At 45.7% G+C, this 27,697-nt stretch overlaps 1 protein-coding gene across 1 annotated transcript in view; it reads left to right on the top strand.

Annotated features, from left to right (window-relative positions):
• RYR3 (ryanodine receptor 3) overlaps positions 1-27,697 on the top strand; it is a 269,878-nt gene that overhangs the window by 79,824 nt on the left and 162,357 nt on the right. Inside the window, 9 exon segments of the mRNA XM_087429068.1 lie at positions 5,934-6,142; positions 7,775-7,950; positions 8,848-8,884; positions 10,457-10,620; positions 13,409-13,574; positions 19,820-19,906; positions 20,320-20,546; positions 22,024-22,819; positions 24,945-25,145. Of these exon segments, the coding sequence (XP_087285194.1) occupies positions 5,934-6,142; positions 7,775-7,950; positions 8,848-8,884; positions 10,457-10,620; positions 13,409-13,574; positions 19,820-19,906; positions 20,320-20,546; positions 22,024-22,819; positions 24,945-25,145 (2,063 nt within the window).

Raw genomic sequence — 27,697 nt, 5'->3', positions numbered from 1 at the left:
CTCTTAGGAAACAGATACTTACTGAGCACCCACCACAGGAAGTGCTGTCTTCTTGAGGCAGGGAGGAAAACAAAGAACTAGAAGAATCAGGTGCATTCCCAAGAAAAGTAGCTCCCTGGAGTAGAAAAAGTCTGGAGACCGAGAAATTTTTCCTGGTTCTACTGTGTGTGAACTGGGGGAGGTTACTTGCCCATGAGGCTTTGGCTCAACATAAGGAAGAGTTAAGAATCTCTCATGTTGTGCAGAATTATAAGAACTTTGTAAAGTCCAAAGCCTTGCCACTCAAGGTGGGGTCCACTTGTTAGAAATGCAGAATCTCAGGACCCACACCAGACCTACTGAATCAGAAATTGCTGACCACATACCCCAGTGGTTGTGTGCACATTGAAGTATGAGAAACAGTGGTCTATGGTGTATACAAATGCAAGCAGTGGCAGTATTAAAGAGCTCATTTTCTAGTTGGAAAAAAAATAAGATGAAAATATGAAAAGGTAACTAATAATGCAAAGCACTAGGTTAGAAATGGCAAATGACTAATACAGAATGAAAATTCTGTAAGAATAGGATTGAAATTGAATGTTAAATAAAGAATATGAGATGTCTGCCTCTAAGGAGAAGGGTATTCCCCTAAGGGGGTGTAACTAGAGTAACAGTAGTAGTGTGTTAATAGCATGAGTAATAGAGTGGAATCAGGAAACCGCAGGAAAGGGCGGAACAGTTTGGAAGATTTGTGTGTGGGATTTATGCAAGATGAAGCTGGAAAGATAGATAAGGTGCAGATTAAGCCTCAAATACAAAGACTCAGGCTTCTCATTCAAGACGCTTTGATTGTCTAATCTGGACCAACCACCCTTGGACTTCACTCTCTAGGACATGGGGCTCTCGTGGGGTTTGAGCAGAGGAATACTATCAAGAAGAGGGATGTTCTAGGGTAACCCTGCATGTAGAGATCATCTGTGTTGTAATGAAGGCGATGCCTCATAGGCCTTTTGTGTACAGGGACATGATCTGACCTTTAGAATAACAAAATCTATTATTAGGAAGTGGTTTTATATCAGAATTGTTCTGTATTATGTTAATATACTGGAGTATCGGATCGCACTTTAATAACACAGAGACAAGATAATTGGAAGGCTCTTTCAGTTCTGTGATGGCTCAGGAGTCTGTAGAAGGGCAGTGAGAGGAAGTTGGCATGCCATTATTTGGTAACAATAGCCCAGAGGCCTGGAATAACCATAGAGCATCTCTCCGTTCTCTGCATAAAATGGAAAGAGGCAGCAATTCTTGCATTGAGCTGTTAGGAAAAGCATCTGTTGAAAATAAAACATTTTGGGCCTTGTAGCCGCCCATAAAGCAAAATCCCCTATATGCTTGTGTTCTGTTCGCCAGCATCCCAGCCTTGATTCAGGCCATTACCCCAGTGAGAGTCATGCTAGGAAAGTTTTTTGTCCTTTGGGGATAGGGACGGAGCAGGCATTACAATTCATGGCTGTTTTTTCCTCTGGGTTATTTATAAGTTGTTGTCTCCATCCTCTTCTGTATCATAGGTGATATATTCTTATCTGCCTCATGAGAATTTTTCTAATCAGTGTTCCCTACCTTGGTCCCTGGCCTGGACCGTCATGGCTCCCAACGTTGTTGCCTAAAGGCATCTGGAAGCTCAGAAACTTCCATGGTGAAACCTTTGCTATTAGTCTTCTCTTTTATTCCATTTAAAGGAAAGGAAGATAAAATCCTGAACATCCTGCTAGACCTCCGGATGTGACGTGTGGCAGAGGCTTTAGTGCCATTCTCCTGGGCTGCCTCTCTGCCAGGCATTCCGCTAAGGGACATCCTGCTCCTGCTCCGGCTTTGGTGTCTGCAGGGGCAGCACCCCAGGCTGTTCCTGCCATTGGCCTGTTAGGGTTTAACAGATCCCCCAGCTCTGCTTCTGTAGGTGGCAGATGAAACTTACTTGCCAAAGTGTCACTGCCATCTGCACGCAGATGCATTGGTACCAAGGTTACCCCTGCCATTCTCCCTCCGGATGGATGCCATGCTTCAGAAAGTGGCTGTGGCTGGGGAACATGCCCTCTTGTTTCCTGTGTTTTCTACCAGGCTTCTGACCATCTCAGCGCTGTCCCTGAACTCCATCTTCGTGAGGCTTAGCAGGAAATAAAAATTAATGGGTAAAACACCTGCTGCTGGATTGAGACTCTTGGAAACACACCAGGAATGGTCTGGGCAGTCATCTAACCACTTCTCTCCAAGATCTCAGTTTTTCCATTACTGGTAGTGATTTGCTCTCACGTCTTTCTTCAGTTTGAAATGGATTGAAAATCGATCCATGGTTTGGATTTTCTAGAGAACTGGTTTCTTTCCCAGCTCCTGAATTATGAAATGGTGACCTCCTGCTGTCTCCCTTCCTAATCACAAAACCCATATGAGGTCTTGTGATACAAAGTTTATCAGAGCCTGGGGTCCTCTACAGGATTAAATGCATGTGTTCTCGCCGTTCTTTCCTAGAACAAGAACTCTGTGCACATCTTGGTTCAAGATAATGCCATTTGCAAATTTTCTCCTCAAACCTCTTCAAAGATATCAGCATAATTGCATCCATTGGGCCGCATGTAGGGAGGGAGTATTGCTTTTCTCTTTAATTTTTCCATCTTCTGACTTCTCAAGTCTGGCTTAAACCTATGAGTTAATTGGGTTGTGTGCAAAGTGCAAATCCTTGCTTTTGAGAGTCAGTGTTCACAGTACTGCCATGTGGCCTTACCAAATGGAACTTTTTATCCACATCAACTCCAGGGAGCCATGTGGCCACTTGTGACAGGTAGCCCTTTTCCTCTAAGGGGCCTGGAGTACTTTGTAGTCATGCGTCTCCAGCTGCCAGATACAGAGGCAAACTGTGGCTAGTGTCAACTACATGACACTTAGGCAAATCATATGAAAAGGGAACGAAGAGTTAGTCACAGAGCAAGTCAATGTAGATGAGTATTAGAGAGCAGGCAGCCTAGCCTCGATCCCCATTGCTCTCTCTGGATTGCTCATCCGGTAGCTTTGTTCACAGGCTGGCTCTTCAGCTTACTAGGTAAAAGACCTTGAGTGAGTTATTTGCCTTGCTAAGCCTCAGTTTCCTCATCTGTAAAATGGGCACAATAATGAGATAAATCTATAGAGCACCAAGCCCAGTGCCTGACACTTAGAAAGTACTTGATGAGTATTAGCTATTGTGCTTTATCATCATTGTTCCCCCTTCTCTATCTATCATGCAGAGTTATAAAGATACATGAGGTTTTAATGCCTCCAGTAAAGAAGCTTTAGAAATGGGGAGATCATTAGCTGGAGCCTCTTACCAGCTGGAGGGAGCTGATTGAATGTATCCGGTTATCAAGTATTCTTCCCCAGAGACTGTGCTGGCACCCTACGAGGATTTATCTCTGCTCTTAGTCCTTTCTGGGTTTTCTCTTTTCTGACTCAAGCCTTGGAGTCAGCTTCTCTGCTACTGCTTTTCAGAGCTGTCCCAGTTGTGCCCACTTAGCCCCCCAGGAGGTCCCTACACTCGTTCCCTCCCATTGCATTCACATCCATGACTTCTGGTGCCATGCCTTTTCTCATGCAGTGCTCAGCTCTCCCCTGTGGAGAGAGCTTCTGCCCCAGAGGGACAGCATTTGACTCTGCAATGAGCGCACCCTCTGCCCTGGGACATAACCACTGTTTAAATCTGGGGCATTCATCCCCTGGAACATTCATGCCCCCCCCCACCCTTGCACACTGACTGGCAGCTGGTCTATGAGTCAGAGCGTGTAGGATCTTGTCCCATTTTGTTACTTGCCCTTCTCGTGACCTTGGTCAAGTCTGTTAGCTCCTCAAGGCTTCAGTTCTATCCTCAACAAAGTGCCGTCCCCTCTGCTGATGGCTTAGAAAGGATGAGGAGCCCAAGTTCCTTAGAAAAAAGGCTTCATGCAAGTACTGCCTTTTTCCTTCTGCGTGTGTCTTACATTGTCAGTGGGGCTGTGACTAGGAAGTTATTCAGATGACCTGAGTTACTCAAAAGTCCTCATCCTTGCTTCTTCCCACTCAGGCTTTTGTACCTGCTGCTCATTTATTCCACTACTCAAGTTAATAGAGAAGAGAGGAGACGAGAGATGTTCTTAAGATGTCCTCTCTGCTCACATCAGAGCTGGAAGGCTTCATGATCATGGCTTTGAAATAAAACTACTACTGTTGCAGTTGTCTGGGTGGGTTACCCCCTTAGCAGAAACCAAAATACTGTCTTGGGAGTAGGGATGTTTTACAGCACATCATTCACTCTTCTATATTCCATTTGTTGTCCCCATTTCTATAAGCTCCTTGGGATCAGGACAGTTTCCTCTCCTCCCTTCACATCTTCTCATAGCACATTGCAGAGCCCTCTGTCCCAGTAGGGACCCAAGAAATTTTGCCAAAAGCAATCCTTATTCCACACTGGATTCAGGTCTCCAAAGTTTCCTTATTTATAAAAATCTCTGTCCATAGAAAGGAGATGGTTTCATCTATCACAGTCCTGAGCACAATGATGCCAGAAGCATAGCAATGCTCGGGAGGTTGCAGGAATGGATGCTTGTCTGCTCCAGCTGTCCATCTGCTTTCCTGAGGGCCATGGCCACCAGTCCAGTCTCAGTCCTCGGTGGCCCTGAGAGGAGGCTCTCTGTACAGATGTCACCCTCATTCTGCTAGGGCTACATTAAAGCTCTTTTATTTAGAAATGATATTCAACAGTATTAAATAGTTTCCTAAATGAGTTCATAGTTTCCGAAAGCAACCAACTTAGCTTGTGAGGGATTTACTTTTCATTTATGTGACTTATTTACATAGAAACTTGGTGGCTTAAATAATAGTGTATAAGCTCTCGCTCTAAAAAGAGTGCATTTTGGCCTTGGTCTCTATGAACGAAAGTTCTTACTGTTGAATATAAATTCTCCCAAAATCAGCCTTTAAATTCCCCCTTAAATAGACACCCCTGTCCTAGGAACACCAGTTGTCTTTGTGGGGGCTCCATCCCCTGCTGCAGCCACCAGCCTCGGTGCCCTTCCTCCCCTTCTGAGTGCTCTCGGGCCGCCTGCCTCCCACGTCCTCCCAGATCCAGGATAATTAGTGCTTTCCCAGCTCTGCCGATTTGTTGGTCCACAATTATGATTTATAAATAGCCCTCAAAGAAGAGCACCAAACAGTTTGAACTTCTGCTTTGGTCTATTCTGCATGGTAATTTTTTAATATGAGGGATACAGAAGCGAGCTTGGAGAGACAATAACTGTAGGAGGGGAGAGAGGAGTATCATACCGCTCCTACTCAAAAATCTCACCTTCCTGCTTAGGTGGGGACCGGAGCAGTAGGCTAGGGGATGGGAGTTTGTCAATTGTATTTTGTAAACAAGCGGTCATAGTGTTAGCACTGAAAACTTCTTAGAATCATACTGTCAAAACAGGAAGAACCATTAGGCCTCTCACTTCACTGGAGAAGATGCTGAGATCTAGAAAAATTAGGCAATTTGCCCCACGTCATTCTTTAGGCTTCCTGTGTTGTTTTGTTTGGGGCAGTATTTAAAATTTCGCAGGGCCTAATATCAGGTTTAACTAAGGCATGGGTAAAGAATTTCACTTTTTCTCTTAGTGGTTTTACTTTTCCAGCTGATATTTATTTGCATCTTAAGAATAATCTTGGCTGGATGATTGTTTTTTCCCAAATCATTTTGAACCAAATTCACTTTGTTTCCCACACACCAAGGGCAGCCATAGACTCCATGTGGCCTCTTGTCGTTGAGTTTATGTGCCAAGAAGAAAGACAAAGTATGGTGTCCCATCTTTCCTACTGGGACTCAAAGCCATTAAGGAAGCACAGGCTTGGCTTCCTTGCAGCTTCCTGGGTTGGTACCATGGGCTGAAGCAGGGCTTGCTTTCACCATTCTGCAGGCTTCGTGCCCATCTGCTCTCTGGGATTGTCTCAGATCGGCCGCATGAATCTCGGGATGGATGCCAGTACCTTCAAGTTTTATACCATGTGCGGCCTCCAAGAGGGCTTTGAGCCTTTTGCTGTCAACATGAACCGAGATGTTGCCATGTGGTTCAGCAAGCGCCTCCCAACGTTTGTCAACGTGCCAAAAGATCATCCACATATAGAGGTAACGTTACACATCATGGGTGGCCCTGGCAGGGCAGGTGGGCCAAGGCTCTAAGCTCCCACTAATGCTCCTGTCAACAGGCAGCTGCTTACCTAAGTCCCTGCCTTGGCTGCTTACCAGCCACCTCCTCGCTGACCCTCAGAGCTGTAGTTGCGGGCACCTTAACTGGGGCAGCTCAGAGACAGCTTGCTAACAGCAAATACCTTGCAGAAAGAACCTTGCTGATCCATCCCCAAGACTTTGGGCCACTGTGTTTTCTCTACATGTTCCTATACTGGTATTGTCATGGCCATACAGTATCCAGAGACCTTAAATGTTGTTTTCCTGAGAAAGTTCAACACTCAAGATGGTATATTCTGGACATGACTCTTCTATGTTCATAACTTGATGTCTTCTAAGCCCTGTTTAATTTCTATAGAAGCATTTCCAGCCTTTTAAACTGAGGTATAGTAGTCAATTATGATGCTCCCATCTTGTAGGGGGAGCTGAGAGGAGCCAAAGATTATAAGGAGCCCATTTTGTGTTCTGGCTCCACATCTGCTTGCTCTGTTTTGCCCATGCCCACCATCCACCATGGCTTTTTCATGGGGTGTGTGTGGGAGGGAGGCTGATGGAAAGTCAGACAAATCAGCTCTGTTGAAGCATTAGGTTCAGTGGCTTGCTTCCACCTGACTAAGTTTCCTTACCTTACCTTCCAATCTAAATTCAACAAGCATCAACTCTTAATCCCCCCTTTTTCTCCACAGTCTTAAATAGTAGAGACTTTTATTTCTCTGATTCCTGCCTGACCATTACTTTAGAAAGCTGGCTTATAAACTTTTGGAGGTCATGAATCCCTTGGATAAACTGATGGAATTTAGAGACCCTCCACTTAGAAAAATATACAAACTGCGCAAAAATGGTTAAGCATCCTCATAGACCCCAGGATAGGAACTGTACTCCAGAATGTGGGAGAAATGCTTAGATCATTAAAAAGTTATTATTATAAGTTCCAGTTTACTTCCTCTCCCCCTCTCAACACACACACACATTTAAAAAATCCAGTTTTGATCTCTCCTCCTCCGATGCCACCCTGCAATGCTTGTGCCCTGGCGTGTCCCCATATTTAGAGGAGCCTTGGGGAGCCTCAGCACTCAGGCTGTGACTGTGGCAGAGGTGGGAAACCTGCTGGGTGGGAGACAGTGCCCTCCGATGGAGCTGGGATGTCTCTTCTTGAGCTTTGGGCTTTCTGGAACCTTCTCCCTTAAATATTCTCATGCTTCCTGCCAAAGGAAATCTTTGGAATTTTTTCTTTAGCCACTTACCCCCTGACCTGAGCAGTCAGCCTCAGTGGACACGATGCTGCATCATCCAGATACTGCCCCCGATCGTGCACCCATTCCCCACCCTTGACCTTGCAGAAAACCCAGTGGGCATGTTTTCAAATCTCTAATTTCTCTGGCCAGAGACAGATCTGTTATTTTCTTCAGGGCATGGTCTAAGGAATGATGAGAGTAATAGTTTGGTTATCACTCATGACAACTTTTGTAGTTTGCAGAAAGCCTTGACATATGTAATGTCAATGAGGGAAGGAGGGACAGGGTCAGGGTCGGGCCCTCAGGTGTGTCAGGTAAGGACCCATGGTGTTTCCAGGTTGTGAGGATCGATGGCACCATGGACAGCCCTCCATGCCTCAAGGTGACCCACAAGACGTTTGGCACACAGAATAGCAATGCCAACATGATCTACTGCCGCCTGAGCATGCCCATCGAGTGCCACGCCTCCTTCAGCCACAGCCCCTGTCTGGACAGTGACGCTTTCCAGAAAAGGTGAGGGTGGGGCCCCCACTCTCAGAGGTGCTCATTGTGTCTGCTGTGAAGTCGGCTTTCTGTCTCTTTATTTCTTACTCTGCCTCAGCACAACTAGAACTCTGTGGGTCGGGTTCTCTCTGCTTTCGGTGAGGTAGAGAAGTGAGGATGTGCATGTACACATGTGTACGTACACGTGCACATGTGTGTTTGTGCAATGTATAATTAGGGGACCAATCAAGCTAAACAGGGGCACATGTGGTGGAAAAGTTTCTGCTCTTCTTGAGCTCTGAGTCTCTAGCCTCCTGGCAACCTACAATTCCTATGTTTTAGGAGTAAAAGGAATATAAGTGCATGAGAGGGTGCGATTGTTGTTGCCTTTGTGTGGAATGAGAAGCTTCTGGAGGTGAATACTGCCTTCTTTGCATAACTATGGCCAGTGTTCAACCCAGCAGCTGTGTGACTCGAATAATGTGACTCTTTCCTTCCTGATAAAGAATATACTCCTCCTGTCTTTCTTTCCTTTAATGTCTATTTTTAATCGTTGTTGTATGTCTGCCTGTCTGGAACTGTCTTGTCCAGCTTTCCTCTAGTTTCACTATCTAGCAGGCTTTAAACAAGCACTTGAGAGAACAGGATAACGTATTCAGAGGTATCCATGCCCATTATTACAACCTCCCCAACCTCCCCCCAGCTGTAATTTACCATCTGGGCTGAGGCACAAGCATTGGAAGTCGCAGCGCTGGCTTGTGGTAGCGGGTTACAAATGAATAAGTCCCAAGACCAGTTAGGATCACTCATGTACAGGAAATGGTTTCCTAAACTTGCCTTCATCATTAAAGGTAGATCAATTTCCTGTCAGAATTGCGGAATTCTCTATACAACTGAATAACTAAAACATGGATTATCTTCCCCCAGGAAACAGATGCAAGAAATACTCTCTCATACAACAACAGTAAGTAAATGTGCTCAATTATGGTTTTAATTATTGGATTCTTTGCTGTGCCTGGTAATATGCTCCTTACGGCAAAGATCTGTCTAGAGATCCTCTTTAATTGCCAATTACTCTGTCTTTTAATATCTATCTTGATGCTTCCAGAACATGTCTGTGGTGTTTCTCAAATGGGAGAGGGAAAGACAGTTATTCAATGTAAAGCAGAAGCTCTACCTGGAGCTCCTAATTGGGCATCATGGTGTACTTGTGCCCGTTTGTCTCCAGGGACCCAGCACTGCCTTTCTGATTGAAATGAACATTGGTTGGAGGGGGGGAGTCTTCATTTAATCCTTTTGTTTGCTCTTTTATGTAAACGTCTATGAATCAACTCTCCCATCTCTCTGAGCACTGCCAGGAATAATGTTGAAAGCAATCAAATGAGAAGAAGCAGGGAACTAGTCCAGAAGATGGAAGCTGCTTTTGGTCCCTTTTCTATAGCTAGATAGTAGTCAGAAAGCAATGCTTCCTAATTTCTTTCTTTCTCTCATCCTTCTTTAGTACCTGCTGAAAAACATTTCTTTGGAAGAAGTGCATGTCACCCCTTCTATGAAGTTATCCAGCAATCTCGAGTCCATAGCTTAACTGTCAGGAATCAGGTTCTTGCTGCAGTGTGTCACAGACCTAGTATGTGCGGGGCACTGCCCCAGGCACATTGCATCACCTTCCCACCTAATTCCCACAGCAACCCCAGGAGATGGACGATAGCAAGCACTCTGAGGCACAGAGAGGATGAGTGACTTATCCAAGGTCACATGATTAATAGCTGCCAGGGCCAAGATTCAAGACCCAGTTTGTCTGGCTGACCCTTTTATCTTCCACTCAAGAAAACATGACAGACTACAAATAAAAGTCACTTCCTTCAGAATAAATGTGCTCAATTTCGTTTAATAAAAAAAAGATGAGGCAGTCACTTACCTCAATGCTTTAGCTGTTGTAACATCATGATGCACTTCACAAATGGTCATGACGCTTGTCATGAACTGCTGTAATGCTCAACACTGCCTGTCGTTGAGTCTAATGACCGCACAAAGGATGCTTGGCCACAATATGGGCTTTTTCTTTTGCAGTGTCTTTTTTAAGACTTTCAAAAAAAATACCTTGGGCTTCTCTGTGCAAGGGGAAAGTGTAGCATGAGTTCTCTGACCCTCGACTGGTATCTCTCTGAGGCCGAGGACAGTGCCCAGCTCTCCCCAGCAGCCTAGGTGTGCCCTGGGGCCCAGGAGAGGGTTAGGGTTCTCTGCTGACCATTCTGAGGGGCTGCCACTGATTCCATCAGCAGTATCTTCTGGGCCAAGGGTGCTAGATTAAGTGCTTGATTCTCCAAGTGCCAAAGCACAACAGAAAAGGAAAAAATAAGGAAGCCAAATTTTCTAGTCAGCCCTTCCTCCCAGTCTAAGGTGTGGTGCAGGTCACCTCTAGCACAGGGTGTGCTTTTTAAGAAGAGAGGGCCACGTGGGCTGCTGTTACTTCTGCCTGTCACGCCTGCTCCTCGCGACTGGGGGCCACTCACTCCGCTCTGTGGTCTCTCCGCAGCAGTGCTACTACACGACCCGCATCTTCGCTGGACAGGACCCCTCCTGCGTCTGGGTCGGATGGGTGACTCCAGACTATCACTTGTACAGTGAAAAGTTTGACCTGAATAAGAACTGTACGGTGACTGTTACTCTAGGGGATGAAAGAGGCCGGGTCCATGAAAGGTAAGGAGGCTCCCAAGGGGCAGGGTTGGCCAGCGGGCTCCTCACTCCCTCCCCCCAGCAGTCTTCTTCCCTTCCACTCCCATACTCCAAAAGGGAAACCTCCCAGCATCTCTTAAAAAGGGAAAATGAAGCACAGCTTTAAAATCCTTAAGTAAACAGGGAGTGCTATGGTGGAAGAAGTGTTATTAGTGAAAATAGAGGGTAATTTCATCACGTATGTAAAGCATGACCCAGGGATGGGAGATACAGGTGGGTAACTGGGAGGTCCAGGCTCCCTCTCAGACTCTTCTCCATGATTTCTGGGCAAGCCCCAGTTTCTGCAGCATCAGAACAAGCAGAGAAAAATCCTTGGGTGCTTGAGAGAAGTCAATTCAGAAGAAATAATAAGATGTACCACGTGACACAGCAACTGATCAACTCAGAACTCCTCATCCCAAGAGTCTGCAAGGGCTGAAAGCATAAAGAATGTACGAGAGACATAGAAAATTCATGAATAATAACCACTGAATAGAAATTAGGGATCTTTAGGGAAAACACATTTTAGGCACACTCATACCCTCCCACCGGTCCACTGGTACTGCCACCAGAGAAAGAACCCTTGGGCAGCTATGCCCCAGAAGTGACCCAGGGGACCGTGCCTTGTTTCCACCTAAGTGAGATTTAATAGAGTCTTTCACATACAGACATGTATAGAGATATAATAAGTTATTTCTCAAACTGACCTTTATCCCCACAAAGTCAGGAACATTTTGCCATCAGTATTCTTTAGATGCTACTGGCTCATCAAAGATTAGTGGTCAGAGGTCAGGTACAGTTGCCGTGTCAAGGGGCACCATTGTAAGAGCACAGAGTCCAGAAGCAAACTGCCTGGGATTTAAACTGGGTTCCAGTACTTACCAGAGATGTGACTTTGGACCAGTCGCTTAACCTCCCTGGTCCTGAATTTCCTCATCTGTAAAATGCAAATAATAGTTCCAATCTCATAAAGTGTTGTTAGGCTTAAATGAGATAATACATAGAAAAATGCCTAGAATAGTGCCTTTACCAAGCACTCAATAGACATTACTATTATTACCATTACTGAGTGTCTATCATGTGACAAGACCCGGAATGGGTGCTATAAGTGACGTCTGGTTAGGTTGGAAAGGAAAGTATGCGAAAGCAACTGACCAGTCCAGACTTGGCTCTTCAGCCAGACGAACGAAAGGCAGCATGCCTGTCCCATTGGAGTTTATTGCTCCAGTTTGCTGGCTGTGCCACGCTGGACAGATTACTTGATTTATCTCAGCCTCAGTGACCACATCTATTAAATTAACTAAAACATAGCACCTGGAATAAGACCCAGTGGATAGTAGGTGCTCAATAATGCTTATTTCTTTGTCTTGCATAATAAGAAATAGATACAGGATCAATTTTCAGGTGTTTTCAGGCATTTCGTATTTGGGCCCTTTAAAATACGGCAAAGCGTGGCATTTCACATTCCCACAGCTTCAATACATTATTAACTGAATTCTGCAGTAGTCATCAATGTACTTAGTACTCTAATCACTAAAAACCTGTAATAACACAGACACAGTTGACCTTTGTGGAGCTCTAGCAGTGGCTAAAACTCTTTGAAGGGGCAATTTGCACTGGCCCTGCCTGAGGGCATTCACACTGAGAAACCAGGCCCAGAGGAGAGGGGAGGAGAGGAGGTGAACGTATGCTTACAAAGGGGATTTACAGTTGTAGGGGAAAGTGACAGACTTCCAGAGCTGGAAAGAACCTCAGAGAATTCTAATCAAACCCTTGGCTTTCCAAGGTCAAATCAGATTGACCCTAGGATGTTTAATGGGGCTGCTCTAGTGTCAGGTATAGAGTCGCTCTCTCCTTTAGCCTGAGAGAAATCACTTCATGTTACTTCAAGTGACCGGGTACCTCAGAGACTGTACCCAAGAATTGGGCTTTGGAGGAGACCAAATCAGCTGTCTCTTGCTCACAGCCATCGTGAGGGGCTCTGGGAACAACCTCTGCCAATTGGACACTCCTCCAAAGCCCACCCAGGGTTTGAAATCTTACAATTAAGGATTCGGGCTTTGGAGTCTTAAAGGCTTTTTGGTTATTATAGCTGGCTTTTAAATCTAAATGCCTTTGATGGAGCTTACATTCTGGGGTTGGTAGACAGCTAGCTGAGAAAGGCACCCAAGTCAGTAGATAAGGAAGAATGGGGACAGAACTCCACGGGGCTGGGAAGGGCAGGGTAGTGCAGGTCAGGAGGTGGGACGACATCAGAGACAAACTTTATGTGCTTTGCAAGTCTTCCCAGGCCCAGGCCAGCCATCCTAAGGAATGTGGGCCTGAGTTTTCAAGTGTCTTATAGAACTTTTGCCCTGACACTGGACTGGAACTCTGAACACAGATTTTTGTTCTTGCCTCTTATACCAAATCCCTATATAAGTCCACCTATGGTGGTCACCGTCTCTGTGCGTCCATTTCCCGCCTCTAAGGTGGGAATACTACCCTCCCCATTATCTGTTTCAGAAGGGGAATTGACATTGAGCTGGGAAACAGTTACCTGAATACTGTGCTCTTTGGAGGAAAGGAGCCTGATAGATTACCACGTCCCTAAACTGAGTGGTTCATATCTAAGGAAACTGGGGTGAAGCTGAATGAATTCATTTAAGAAAAAACTGATTGGGGGCTGATTGGAAAGCTTCATTGGAAGCTTTGGGGGGCATTTCATTTCTGAGTCGTGATTGCAAACTACCCCAGTCCAGATTCTGCGACTTCTCCCCTCTTTTGTTCCTAGTGTGAAGCGCAGCAACTGCTACATGGTCTGGGGTGGAGACATTGTGGCCACCTCCCAAAGATCAAGTCGGAGCAATGTGGACCTGGAGATCGGCTGCCTCGTGGATCTGGCGATGGGCATGTTGTCCTTCTCGGCCAATGGGAGAGAACTCGGCACGTGCTACCAGGTAGGGGTGGCTCCTGGGGCCAGGACAGCAGCGTCCCAGGCCTGAGTGCTTAGGGCTCTGCTCCTCATTCTTCTTCGTGTTGAGCATCCCTGCCACAGCGTGTGGAGTTGATGAGCCCACGTGGTCCACAAGCCATTTAGGAAAACAAACAAGAACAAAGTGGCTTCATTTTGTTCAGAGTGGGGAAAATATCATTTGTTGGTTGATCACATATGCTAGTCATTTTTATAGAAGATAAGAAGGCTTTTCTTTGGTGATGGGCCCTAAAAGGTTGTTCATTGATTCCATAAATATTTCTTGTGCAACTTTTATATTATCTGTGCCATACAAGATGCAAAGTTTAAAAGGTGAACAGAAATACTCCTCACTTTAAGAAACTCCTATACTCAAGATATAGACCATAAGAACTGATCAATTTGCCAGAAGTATCCCCTTTGCAAAAAGGTTATTCTCATTTCCTATGGATTCCTTATAGGATCCTTTAAAAATGCATTTATGTAAATAATATGTTTCCCTATTTCATTGACAATGAACTCTGATAGAACTACTCAGGATAACCATCAATTATACATATGTAGGTTAACCTGTCATTAATCACAAGAAGCCTGATCTCCTTTAAGCAGGATTTTCAGCCTTGATGGCCAGGTGAGCTTGGGAAACGCCACAGATTATATCCTTCTTTTGAAGTTTTGCAATGAACATTAGTAGAGGAAAACTTTGAGAAATGCTTCAGAAAGAAACCTGTCTAACCAAGCATTTCTCATACTATTTCCAAGAAAAGCATTTTGTTTTACTTTAACAATTAGTAATATTCTATAAGCCTAGAGTTCTACAGAGCATACCACGGGAAAGGTTAAGTTAAGGAGTTAAATTTATGTATTAAACTTTCTCAAGACTCCAAGGGTAGAATGGAGAGTCTCACATATGTGTAGACAGAGAGTGTTATCCAAGTGCAGAGAAGGGAGAGCTTCCACTGAGAGTGGTCAGGAAAATGTTCGTTATAGGGAAATCTTGATTTTGAAGCAAAAAAAGAATTCTTCCAGATGAAGAGTGAGGATTGTACTAGGTTGAAAAAATGGCACAAGAAGCATCATGGAGATGGGGGACATAAGATGTGTTTGGGGAACAATGGCCAGAATAGAATGAGGCCTTTATGTTCATTTGGAAAGGTAGGGAGGTATTAATACGAAATGAGTAGCTCCTGAAGGTTTTTGACCAGGACAATCGCAGCCACTGTTTAAGGAAGCTTAGCTAACTATGGCAGAGAAAAAGCATCCTGCTACTATGTAAGTGGATAAAATGGCAGATTCTAGAATCAGCCCCAGGTTATAGCCTCCAGGCTGAAAAGCCACTTGGCAGTCATTTGTCTGGCCTGTGGTTGGTGAGCTGGGGGTCTGGAGGGGAGAGATAGAGTAGCCGCCCCAAATGTGAAATGTTTGGTGACCGTTGGATGGACCAAACCCTTCCTGGGGGCCAGGGACAGCGTGGCATGGAGGCACTCTGCAGGACCTCCTGCAGTGGGTAACACTCTGTGCACCTCCTTCCCCTCCTGGGAAGAAGTGGAATCATTTACACCACACGGCAGGCTTGGTCCAGCAGCCGGGACCCAACCAGCCATTCCCAGAAAGAGGCCTTTGCAAAACCAGGCTTTGAAGCAGAAAGTAAGGTATTATTCTTCTAGGACTTTCTCATGATTCCACCTTCCCCCCAGTCCCCTGAGAAAATGCTTATGTACGTTACTGCTGTCTTTCGGAATCCATTAGCTTTTTCCCATTAACTTTTGAAATGAGTTTGACTGAAGGGTCCTCCCTAAGCTGCAGAGAGCTCTAAAGCATCTAATAACTTCTTTTTTTTTTTTTTTTTTTTTTTAAAGATTTTTTATTTTTTTCCCCCCAAAGCCCCTCTAATAACTTCTAAGGCTCATTGGACTTCAGAGGTCCCTAAATAAATAAATAAATGACCCAGGGCATTCGCAGCAGCAGTGACTCGCCTGCCTCAGAGAAGAGCCCATGGTGTTGAGGAAATGTTACAACATAGAACAGGATACTGTGGCCGTCCTTGTCCCGTCTTTCACTGTAGTTCCTGGGTGATGTTGGGCTGGTCAGTTGTCTTCTCTGAGCTGCGTGTTGGCACCTACCTCCTGGATGCCTTCCTTTACTCCGCGCATATAAATCTTGATTACTCTGCTCAGTGGTCCCAGTCCCGCCTCCTGCCCTGAGGAATGTTGCTGTGAATGGGGACAATGTCAGGGCTCTGCGCAGGGACCCTGGGGAGCTCACACCCAGCCAGCCTTCTCATTCCAGGCGAGATAGTAATGTGTCCAGCAGTACACTGGGTCTCCCAGTAGTGTGATAATTGTTATTCTGCAGCTGTAGCCATTTTCATTTTTCAATTATCTCTAGAGGAGCAGGGCAGCAATATTTATACACTGGCTTTCTATTCAGAAAGGACCAGTAACCAAAATAATGAGAGAAGGATTCCTCAAATGCTGTTTCTAGACCTCCCCATTAAATACTGCTATGCAATTTGAAATCTTTTTCTGTCCCACTTAATGTAATCATGGGAAAAATGAGAAATAAAGTGTATGTCCAAGAGATACTCCTCGGTCATTGTCACCCCAGCCACACTGCTCTGAAAACAGAGCCAGCTATAAGATTCAGATTTACGAGAGGGAATAGCTTTCAATTCAGGCTAGTTTCTATGCCCTGACCTTCACATATGATTAGAAATAGAATGTCTGTTATTGCAAGGACAAGATAGATCAGCCCGTGATAACAGGTACCTGAAACACAAAGGGAAAAATGTCTGTGGTGCTTCGTGACAGCCTCGAATCTGGGCTCACTGCTCATTCCATTGGACTGTAAGCTCCCCACCCAGACTGTAAGCTCCTTGAGGACAGAGGTGGTCTCTCATGTTCCCTGCTGCATCCCCTGTGCGTGGCCAGTACCTGGCACCTGGTGCCTGCTTTCTAAGTATTTGCTGTCAAACAGATCAACTTGGCTGGGAAGCTACTGTATTAGTTTTTTAATTGCAGCCTAACAAGTTATCACAACATTAGCAGCTTAAAACAGCATACATCTATTATATCACAGTTCTGCAGGTTTGGCTGGGTTCTCTGCTCAGGTTCTCACAAGGCCAAGATCAAGGTGTCGTTCATGTTGTTGGCAGGATCCAGTTGTGGTTGTAGGCTGAAGTTCTGAGGTCTGTTTCCTTCCCAGCTATCAGCCTGGGCCACTCTCTATTCCCAGAGGTGCCCACATTCCTTCTCACGTGGCCCCTTCCATCTTCAAAGCCAAAAAGGTCATGTTCTGTTCTTCTCATGCTTAGAATCTCTCTGACTTTCCCTTCTGCCCCCAGCAGGAGAAAATACCTGCTTTTTAAGGGCTCATGTGATTAGATTAGGCCCCCACAGATAATCTCTCCATCTTAAGTTCAATTGGTTAGTAGCCTTACTTGCATCTGCAGAATCCTTTTTGCCCTGTAACGTACAGGATCACGGAAGTAACCCCACGGTCATGAGGGCTGTCTAGGATTCTGTTCACCACAGCACCAGTTTCTGTTTTTATCTTCATATACACCCATCATGAGCCACACTTGGATTTTCTTCTTATTTTAGTGATTGAAGAGAAATTTCCATTGTTCTTTGTGGTGGAAGTATACTCTGCATGGTAGAAATAAACCTACCCCAGGGCATCCTAAATGCTTTCGAAGCACCTCCTCTCTGCAGGGAGGTTTGAGGAGGGCCCTGGCATCTGGCTGGGTGGTTTATGAAGTTTGCAGGGGCCAGTTCTGGGGAACCTAAAAACATGTCACCTTCTTCAGCCTGTAGCTCCCTATACTGGTGTGGTTCAGTTCAGCATAGGAAACCTATGGATGAATGCATTTCTCTCTCCCCGTGAGCAGAGACTCATGGGCTTCTTGATGGTCCAGGTGAGGTTTCCTCAGCCACCAGGGTGCTGCTTGCTTCAGGTTGAAATGACTTGAGGATCGTGCATTGTTCTAAACATCACATATTGGGTATTTGAGAAATCTGGGGCCAGCCCAAGGATGACTCTTGCCTTATGGCCAAAGTCACAACAGCATCAAATCAGAATTTCCCATTTGTGTCTCTCACCACTGTAAACCCAGAGTCGGCACAAAGCAGGTGTATGGCAGGCACTACGTAATTACTTGTTGAATGTCCTTAACAAAGCTTATTTCAGACACAGCCAGGCAATTCTAGCAGTTTCATCCCCAGATTTTGGGTTTACAGATATTTATCCCTTCATATGACCCATGGGTACCTGAAGCACTGGGTATAAAGCAAATATTTGTGCCTTAAATATGAGCCCTGCGGTGTACTAGAATGACCATGTGCTGGGCGCAAGTCTGGGGTTTAACCAGTCTGGCCCGTTTCATCATGAGCAAACGATAGCACTGGACCACGCAATCTTTTAAGTCACTTACAGCCATAAAAATGTGTTTTTTTGTAAATCTTATGTCTAAATTGAGGAAGTTCATTATTTAAAAGATGCCTGTAACAAATACCCCGACAAAAAGAAAACTCACTGTATTAATTTTCTATTGCTGCATAACAAATTACCACAAACTCGGTGACTTAAAATAGCATACATTTATTGTCTCCCAGTTTCCGTGGGTCAGGAGTCAGGGCACAGCTTAGACGCATCCTCTGCTCAGGATCTCACAAGGCTGCAATCCAGGTGTCAGCCAGCGCCATTCTTTTCTGGAGCTCGGGGTCCTTCTCCAAGCTCACGTGGTTGTCGGCAGAATTCAGTTGCTTGCACTTGTAGAACTGATGATCCATTTCTTGCCAGCTGCAGCCAGGGGCCAGCCACTCTCAGTCCCATGAGACCCCCTGGAATTCCTTATAATGTGGCCCCCTCACAACATGGCATTTTACTTCTCCAAGCCAGCTGGAGAATCTTTCTCTCCAGTCTGCTGAGATAGAGTCTGATATAATGTAACCTAATCAGGAGAGTGACAATCCTTTCACTTTGCCATATTCTGTTTGCTAGAAACAAGACCCAGGTTCTAGAGGAGGGGATTATACAAGGGAGTGACTCGTTGGGGGGCCCCTCAGGGTAGGTGCACAACACCTACCATCCCCTAATTTGGTGGGTCAGGAGAGTTGCAAGAATTTCCTAATGTCTGAAATTGCAGAGGACTTCAGTTGGTGGAAGTAAAGTTCCATTTCTCCTTCCATGGTCCTCTGCATCTGATCAAAAGCCCTACATCAAAGTGAGCAAGTAATAAGTGGAGATCATGATGTCATAAATAAATAAATCCACGCGCCTCATCTAAGTGGCTGCTAAAAGACAGTCAGTGAATCCCACACCGTTTAATGGGAGAACTAGAATTGTAAAGAGTGAGAAGGGGGTGGAGAGAAATCAAGAGGAACCAGGTGAAAGGAGAGGTTTTGAGAGAGGAGACGGGTTCTGGAGGCAGACTCTTCATGTTATTCCAGGGAAGCACCTCCCAGTCTCTGCCCATAAAGCAGCAGTTCTCAGTAGGGGGCGCTTTTCCCTTCATAAGACATTTGGCAATCTCTGGAGACATTTCTGGTTGTCAAGACTGTGGTGGGGATAGGGAGTGCTATTGACATCTACTGGGTAGAGGCCAGGGATGCTGCTAAATATCCTACAATGTGCAGGACCACCTCCAGAACAAAGAGTTACTTAGCCCAAAATGTCAGTAGTGCCAAGGTTGAGAAGCCCTGCTGTAAGAGTCCCCGGGCTTGCCTGACCAATGTCTATTTGCCTTCAAAACTAAACTGAAATCACCGCACTGCCCTCAATTGTCACCTCCAGGAGGCATCAGGAGTAACGAATGATGGTGCAATCTGTGCCAGGTGTCTCCACGCTCCATGAAGAGGCAGCACATCACGCTGTTCCGTGACCAAGCAGGCATTGCCTTTGGTGGCAAGTTAGTTGCTCCTCACCCATGACCACCTCCTGAGCACTGGAGAAAGCTGTTGGCTGCAGTTACCTGAGGGAGAAAATGAAAGGATGTGAGATTGTTCAGCCCCAAGTAGAGCGAGTGGGAGAGTGACTAAGGTGGGGAGCAGTGGCAGTATCTACCATAGGCACCAGGTCTCTGAGAATTTCTGAGCAGCGGAGAACGACCCACCGGCTAGTTGTGCTCTTTCAGCGGAAGTTAGAATGAAGGTGTTGATTAAAACACTCAATGACTTAGCCACCTATGATTTTATGATTCTGGCAGACCTCTCGATTTGTTTTGGTTTCCAGGTGGAGCCCAATACCAAAGTGTTTCCAGCAGTCTTCCTGCAGCCCACAAGTACTTCTTTGTTTCAGTTTGAACTCGGGAAGCTGAAGGTATTTATCTGTCCCCTCATCTAATAGCTGTGACAAGAGAAGGCAGCGCTGACCATTAGGGGAAAAATCCCAGGCCTCAAAAAATAGGGGAATCTTTCACTTTTCACTTCTCATATGCCCCCTAGACCCTACACTTGCCTGTGAAATTCATATGACAGAACATGGGTTCTCATTTCCCCTTCTCCCACTTCTGTTGGGAGCTGAAAGAATTAATTAATGCTCATATAACCCACTATGCAAGGTCTTAATTAAGGCTAATAAAGCCCTTAGAGGTCCCTGGAGGCATTTGTCTCTTTTTAATTTCCACTAACCACATTGGTTATCGTGGACCAGGTGCATTCTCCAGCAAATGATGCAATACTCTCTGTATTGCATGTGTGTTTCCTCTCTAATGCCTTTCCGCCTTGCCCCAGAATGCAATGCCCCTGTCGGCGGCCATATTTAAGAGTGAAGAGAAGAACCCAGTCCCACAGTGTCCGCCTCGCCTGGACATCCAGACCATCCAGCCCGTGCTCTGGAGCCGCATGCCCAACAGCTTTCTGAAGGTGGAGACCGAGCGGGTGAGCGAGCGCCATGGCTGGGTGGTGCAGTGCCTAGAGCCCCTGCAGATGATGGCGCTCCACATCCCTGAGGAGAACAGGTAATGAGGGGTCCACAGAGGAAGGGGCAGGCCTGGGAGACAGATGAGACAGGACCCAGCAAGCCCAGCAGGGAAGGAGGAGCATCCTCATTGGCCAACATCCCTGCTTAGTCCCAAAATGACTGTTGAATTCCCCAAAGCCTCCATTTCTCTTCTTTCCCTACCCTGCTTTTGTTATTCACTCAGAATCAGCAGGATATTCACTGTGATGTGCCTGTCACAGGGCCTTCACCTGGACTCAGGAACATTTCCATGCCTTTAATTAAAAACTCTAGTGTGATCCTGAAATATACGTTATTGATGATAAGAAGGGAAAGAATGAGGCATGCCTAACTTGATTAGTGAACCAAGAATCGGGCTCCTGGTCTCCTCTTGTTAAGATGTACTCTTGGTTATGGCCTTGGTTCAATTCCAGTGCTATAACTTTCTGGCTGTGTGGCCTTGGCTAAGTTACTCATGTACTCCAGGCCTCAGTTTCCTCATCAATACAGTAAAATAAATGCCCATCCAGAGGATTACTGGGAGAAAAAAATGAGATTGTGTAGGTAAAATCTAGTAGAGTTACTATACATAGTAAGAATTAAATAAATTTTATTGTTATGGATATTATTACCCCTTGATCTCTTGGACTAAAAAAATAAAGTAATGGGGAGTGGGTGGAAGTATTTGATACCTGCATAGCTCTCATTTACGTATTCCACTGGGTCATGGGCAGCAGCTGGACAGGCTAGTGTAGGGAAGGAACAGAAGAGACCAGGAGTCCAGCCAAATAAGCCAATTGCAAAGGGTCCTCAGATCCACGGTGAGGAGCAAGAGAAAACGGAAAATCTAAGCAAGAATCAGACCTACGCCCTGGGCCCCCACAATGAGGGAGCAACACCCAGGCAAACAGACTTCTAAAGTCAGGAAGGAGAAAGTGAATCGATTATGTCAACTGAGCTCAGGTTGGAGTGTTTCCTCTCTGGACAGAGGACAAGTGTGTTTGTTTTCAGGTGAAGGAAAGCCCCGTGGATAATGATAGACTGGATATTATACAAATGATGTAGATGGTAGATTGACACAGGGCTTCAGCTGTATCTTCTGAGAAGCTGTTATATCAGGAACAGAGGATCTCCTTGAACCTACAAATAAGAGGACCAAGTCACCTCTGTTATATACCTGAATGTTTTTCAGTTTGGGGGTTTTCTCTAAAAAGGAAGACTTTCATATTTGGTAAGCCATGTCTTTTAAGTCTTACGGACATTTGAGACCCTTGTAGTTAGAAAAGGAGGATTGTCAGAAACTGAGATGTGGACCAGAACTGGGAGAGGAATGATAACCTGCTAGAGAAAGTGTGGCAGAAACTCCTCCATCCTTCTGGACCCTCTGCCTTCACTGGGTTGGGTGAGATCCCTAGGGATTCAGAGAGCACGAACTCTGCTGAATTCTGGTGCATTCTTCTCCCCATGGAGTGGTTGATGGCTTGTCCTGTCCTCAGGTGTGTGGACATCTTGGAGCTCTGTGAGCAGGAGGACCTAATGCAATTCCATTACCACACCCTGAGACTCTACAGCGCTGTGTGCGCCCTGGGAAACAGCCGAGTGGCCTACGCCCTGTGCAGCCACGTGGACCTCTCTCAGCTCTTCTACGCCATTGACAACAAGTACCTCCCCGGCCTCCTTCGGTCTGGTTTCTATGACCTGCTCATCAGCATCCACCTGGCCAGTGCTAAGGAGAGGAAGCTGATGATGAAGAATGAGTTCATCATCCCCATCACCGACCCCACCAGGAAAATCCGCCTGTACCCAGATGAGTCTAAGAGGCACGGACTTCCTGGGGTGGGCCCGAGAACATGCCTCAAGCCAGGGTTCAGGTTCTCCACGCCTTGCTTTGTTGTGACCAGCGAGGAGCACCAAAAGCAGAGCCCTGAGATTCCGCTGGAGATTCTCAAGACAAAGGCACTGAGCATGCTGACGGAGGCAGTGCAGTGCAGTGGGGCTCATATCCGGGACCCTGTTGGGGGGTCTGTGGAGTTCCAGTTTGTGCCCGTGCTGAAACTTGTCGGAACCCTGCTGGTCATGGGGGTGTTTGATGACGACAGCGTTCGGCAGATCCTCCTCCTGATTGATCCCTCTGTGTTTGGGGAGCACAGTAGGGAGACGGAGGAGGGAGCAGAGAAGGAAGAAGTGACCCAGGTGGAGGAGAAGGCAGTGGAGGCTGGGGAAAAGGCCAGCAAGGAGGCTCCAGTCAAAGGCTTATTGCAGACCCGGTTACCAGAGTCCGTCAAGCTGCAGGTAACTCAGGGCAGCAAAGTTCCTGCCCTTGGAAAGAGCTGGGGAGGGAGACAGAGCAGCCTGGTGGTGAGGCTGGGACTGTGGGCACTGGCCTAAACCCAGAGTGTAGCAGAGATGCTAAGAGAGAGCATTCACTGGTCATGCTTGTTTTTGACATGGCGGGTACTCTTTAAGTCTCTCCAAGCCAAAATGAAAATACTAACCCTTGTCAATAAGGCATGTGCTTTAGAATTGTTTTTCTGATGACAAGGGGTGGATTTGCCCTGATCTTATCTCTTACCCCTTGGGACTATAGGGCTGCTTTGTGGGATGCTGTCTGGAGAGGGGGAGGAGCCTTTGCCTGTGGAGTAGACCAAGAAAACTGGCTCGGAGGGTGACTGCACACATCACTTGCTCTCATTTGTTGCCATGCCCCCATCACCAAGCTGATGTGGACCTGTTGCACTGGCATTCAAAGAAACTATCATCTGAGCTAAGGAGAAGAGTCGTGCCCACTCAGAGCCACCCCCTTAGCGCCACCTAGGAAACTTCAACGTTTCCTAAAACATAATCTTACCAGATGTAAGCCAGAATCAGTGATGCACTGAAGACGGTAATGTTTGTCTTCTGAGCACTAAGAAAAGAGAAATGAAGATGAATAGAGTATAACAGTCTGTCCCATGGAGTGAGCCTGGCTCAGCCATCCCTCAGCCACTTACTAGCTATGTAAACTTGCTAAGTCAACGGCCCATCAGAGCCTTAGCTTTGTGATTTGTAAAATGTGGATGATAATATTATAAAACATAATATTAATGTATTTTTATAAAATACAGTATGAAATGTGTTTTGTCATAAAATGTATAATAATAATCTGCAGCTGAAGCTCTCTTATCCAATGTGATGGGATTGGTAAGTGGTCTGTTAATCAAAACATTGAATATAGAGAAGAAGCATAACAAATTTTACGTGTACACCTTAAACGTTTTATTAAAACATATAAATGTAGGGCCAGGACCTTCTCTTTAATGTGAGTCCCTGATTGGCACAGAGTCCTCTCTTTTGCATAGATGACACCTGTCACACACTATCTACGAAGGCCAGATTGGGGGTCTTTAAGGTAGACCATGGATTTAGAGGTAATTGGAAAGCAACCTGAGTGTAGAATGCTTCTAGATTTTTGTGATTCCCCCAATTTTTTTTAGTTGTCTAACACCTAATTTTTAGCATTTCTTTTTAAAACAACTTGCCTTTTACAGATGTTCTCTAGTCCTTCAACTTGGTTTTCCTATTTGATTGGCTCACATAATTTTTAATTAAATGTAATTATAAACACGAGTATGATGGGTATAAGCTCTGAGTACTAGTTCACCTGGTGGGAGCTGAGTTGTGCAGACATGCAGAGGCTGTCCTGCTAGGTGAGAGCACCGCACCACAAGGGGCATTGTCGTCCGTGCCCAGACGGACTGGAGGGTGTCCATTAGTCACGTGAGGGGTCAAGTTGAGGTGGCTTAATAGAACGTCTGCTTTGAAAATATCAGAAGCACATTGAGGATTAAAGGAGATAAAGAATGGCAAGTGCCAGGCACAGTGTGAGGCAAATAGTCAGTGCTCAATAAGTTATGGCTATTGTTTTCTTATTGGTATAAACTCTAATAGTGGTAAGATGAGTAATAACAACAATCCTAAAGAATGGATCACAGAAAAACAGTGCTGAAGGAAAGATGGAGAGGGAAACAAAGGCTGAAGTTCCCATCATCCAGGGCCAGAAGATCTCAGGAAGGAGCCAGTACTCACAGGTGCAATTCGGTGTGGCTCTATACTGAGCTTGGAGCCCTGGGAGAGCTCTCTTAGAAATGCTGCTCTCTCTCCGTGGGCAGATTGACTCTGTCCTTAATGAGCTCATTCTCCTGTTCTTCTCCTGGCCCATTCTCCTGTTCTTCTCCTGGCCTCAGCCGTGAAGAGCCGGTTTCTGGATTCAGGCCAACTTGGATTCAAGTAAGAGTTCTATGGCGACTGTGTGACGCTGGACAAGTTACTTAAATTGCCTAAGTCTCAGTGTTGCCATCTGTAAAATGGGGATGATAGCCGCTTCACCAGTGTACATAAAGCGTTATTATATTAGCATGTATATACACTTCTGTTGCAGATGTGCGAGCTCCTCAGCTATCTCTGTGACTGTGAGCTGCAGCACCGAGTGGAGGCCATTGTGGCATTTGGCGACATTTATGTCTCCAAGCTCCAGGCAAATCAAAAGTTCCGCTACAATGAGCTCATGCAGGCCCTGAACATGTCTGCAGCCCTAACTGCCCGGAAGACCAGGGAGTTCCGCTCACCACCCCAGGAGCAGGTGAGAACCCCTCCCTTAGCCTCCAGCCCTTTCCTATGGAAGAACTTGAACCCTATGAAGCAGGTTACATGAAGCCTTTCTGTGCCTGGAGCAGCCACGTGAGCTGTGGGAGACTAAAAAGCCCAGCTCAGCACCAGGAGACAGGCCTAGTCCTATGCTAATGACAACTGAGGAGCATCTGCCAAGTATCTTGGGTGGGAGAATAAACCTTCCGATACTGCACCTAAGGCAGGGCTCCCTCCCTTCCCTTGCTCGCTCACACCTGTGCCCCGTCACTGAGTCAAAGACCAGATCACTGTCAGGATCCCACTTTCACCCAGCAAGGATCCACCACTTAGAAAAAGTTCTGTCTAGTCCTTCCAGAAGTCGCTCCTCTCTATCAGAGATCAACAGAATACAGTCAGTGTTTCCCAACTTATGAGAGTGGGTCACAGTCTTCTTCATCCCAGTACCCACAGCCCCTTGCCCAGTGACCAAGACACCCACAAAGCCTCCTCAGCCCCAGGAAGCCTGGAGATCAGGACTGGGCTGGTGAGTCCTCTTCTGTGATGTGTTGTCTTCATTATATATACTACCCACCCTGTAGTCTACCTCGCCCAGATAGGAAGGCTGCTTTGAAAAAAGTCAATATCCTGGTGAGAAATTTGCAAATGAGGGAGGGACATCTTGTAAAATAATAGTTTCCATTTGTCCCCCCTGCTCAGCTGCTCATGTATGTCCTTCAGGCTCCTTGGCCACTGCACCCTCAGTGTTCAAAAGAGAAAGTCTTTCTGTGGAGAAATGCATTTTCTTTCTCTGAAACCAGATCTTCAGCTCTTATATATATTTACTAAGCAGTCTCTCCATAAATTGTTTCCAGTATAACTACCACCATTTTGTATTAATGGCACAACCACAACTTGGTCCAGTTACTTTCCTAACCTATTTTATAGAACAGATATTCATATTAGCTTAAAAATGAGCCACATATCTTGGCTTTTAAGAGATTCAATTGAATGATACTGGCCTTGAAAAGAGCAAGCAGAGATTATCATGTCTTTGCTAGAGGCAAAACGAGAAGGCCCTTGGGATTGATGGGAGTAGGTAATTTGTGCTGAGGACAATGCAGTGCGTGTGAATTACTTTACAAATGTTGTCAGGCTACTTTTAGACTGGCAGCAGGTGTGAACGTTCCCCACTTCACTGGGCAAATACTGGCTCATGTTTGTGAATAATGGGAAGGCAGATGATGTGGTAATTAGAACTCTAGTGTTGGCTTCAGACCATGGCTCTCGTTCTGGTTCCGCCGTCACTCACTGTGTGGTCTTAGGCGTGTCGTCTCTCTACGTCTCAGTTTCTTTAGCTGCAAAATGCGGATAATGTGTGAATCTCCCTCTCAGGGTTCTTGTGAGGATCCCATGAGATAATTTACTCAGATTGCTTTATAGTAAACATTCTGTAAGTACTACACGCTAGCATTAGTTTTAATGTTAGAGGTATTTGCATGTGCCTCATGCCGTGTTCTATGACCTTCTGTCAGTGACCCTGTTTTCTGGCATCTCCTTAACCCAGCCAGGACTGAGTTATCCATCTAACACTATCCTCATGGACATAGCTCGTGATCCTGGTTCCACCCTTCCTTTCCCATTCTGCCTCCTGACCTTCTCTTCTGCCATCCCCAGGGCCTGCATCACTTCCTCCTGTAGCCTTCTAAACAATCCTCTGAACAATCATTTCAGACTTACTTCAGAAGTCCGGAACTCAAGAAATTCTTCCCTCGTGATTAAACCAGTGATTCTTGTGCAGACGTCAGAATCACCAGAAGGACTTCATAACACACAGATTGCTGGTCCCACCTTTTAGGCTTCTGATCCCATAGTCTGGGGTGAGGCCCAAGAATTTACATTTTTCGCACGTTTCCATGCGATGCTGGGGGCTGCTGGTCAGGAAGGAAATGAAAGAAGGGACACTAACTGTTATGAGACTCAGCTGTCCCATCTGCCACCCCTCCCACAGTGTTCATTTCTAGAAGGAAGCTACCCCTAGAACTCCCTAAATAATTAAGAATTTAATGTCAACAAAGGATGGGGAGAATTGTGATCAATTTTAGAGGATAACAATGCAGAATCACTTGGAAAATAGGATGCATAGGAATTTGAATTTTAAAACAGTGATGATTGCCTCATTCTTCTATAACCTTTGAGGAGAAAATAGAGGTTTTCAGCCCTATATCCATACAGTATTCAGAGAGAGAAAAAAAAACATATTTGTGGATGTAACTTCTTGCAAAAGAAGGTAAAACTAAGGTTAGTTCAGTGGTTGTTGGCAAATTAGCCAAGCACAGTCAGCAAGACTTTCACTTACAAAAGGGCTTCATTAAAGGGTCTGACCTGCAGCAGAAAATCCAGCTCACTCCCCTTTTGGTTTTATGCTCTGCAGGCTGGTGGGCCACTGCTTCCTAAGAGTTCCACCAAAGGACAGATCTTTCAGTAAGGAAAGTAATTTTCTGACTCTGAAACCAGATCTTCAAGTCATAGTTTTATTTAATAAACAACCAGTCAATGTATGTTGTT

Source organism: Ceratotherium simum, chromosome 3 (assembly GCF_057802395.1).
Source record: "Ceratotherium simum simum isolate JZ-2026a chromosome 3, ASM5780239v1, whole genome shotgun sequence".
In the NCBI taxonomy this organism is placed as follows: Eukaryota; Metazoa; Chordata; class Mammalia; order Perissodactyla; family Rhinocerotidae; genus Ceratotherium; species Ceratotherium simum.
This window is presented reverse-complemented; position numbering and strand designations above follow the sequence as displayed.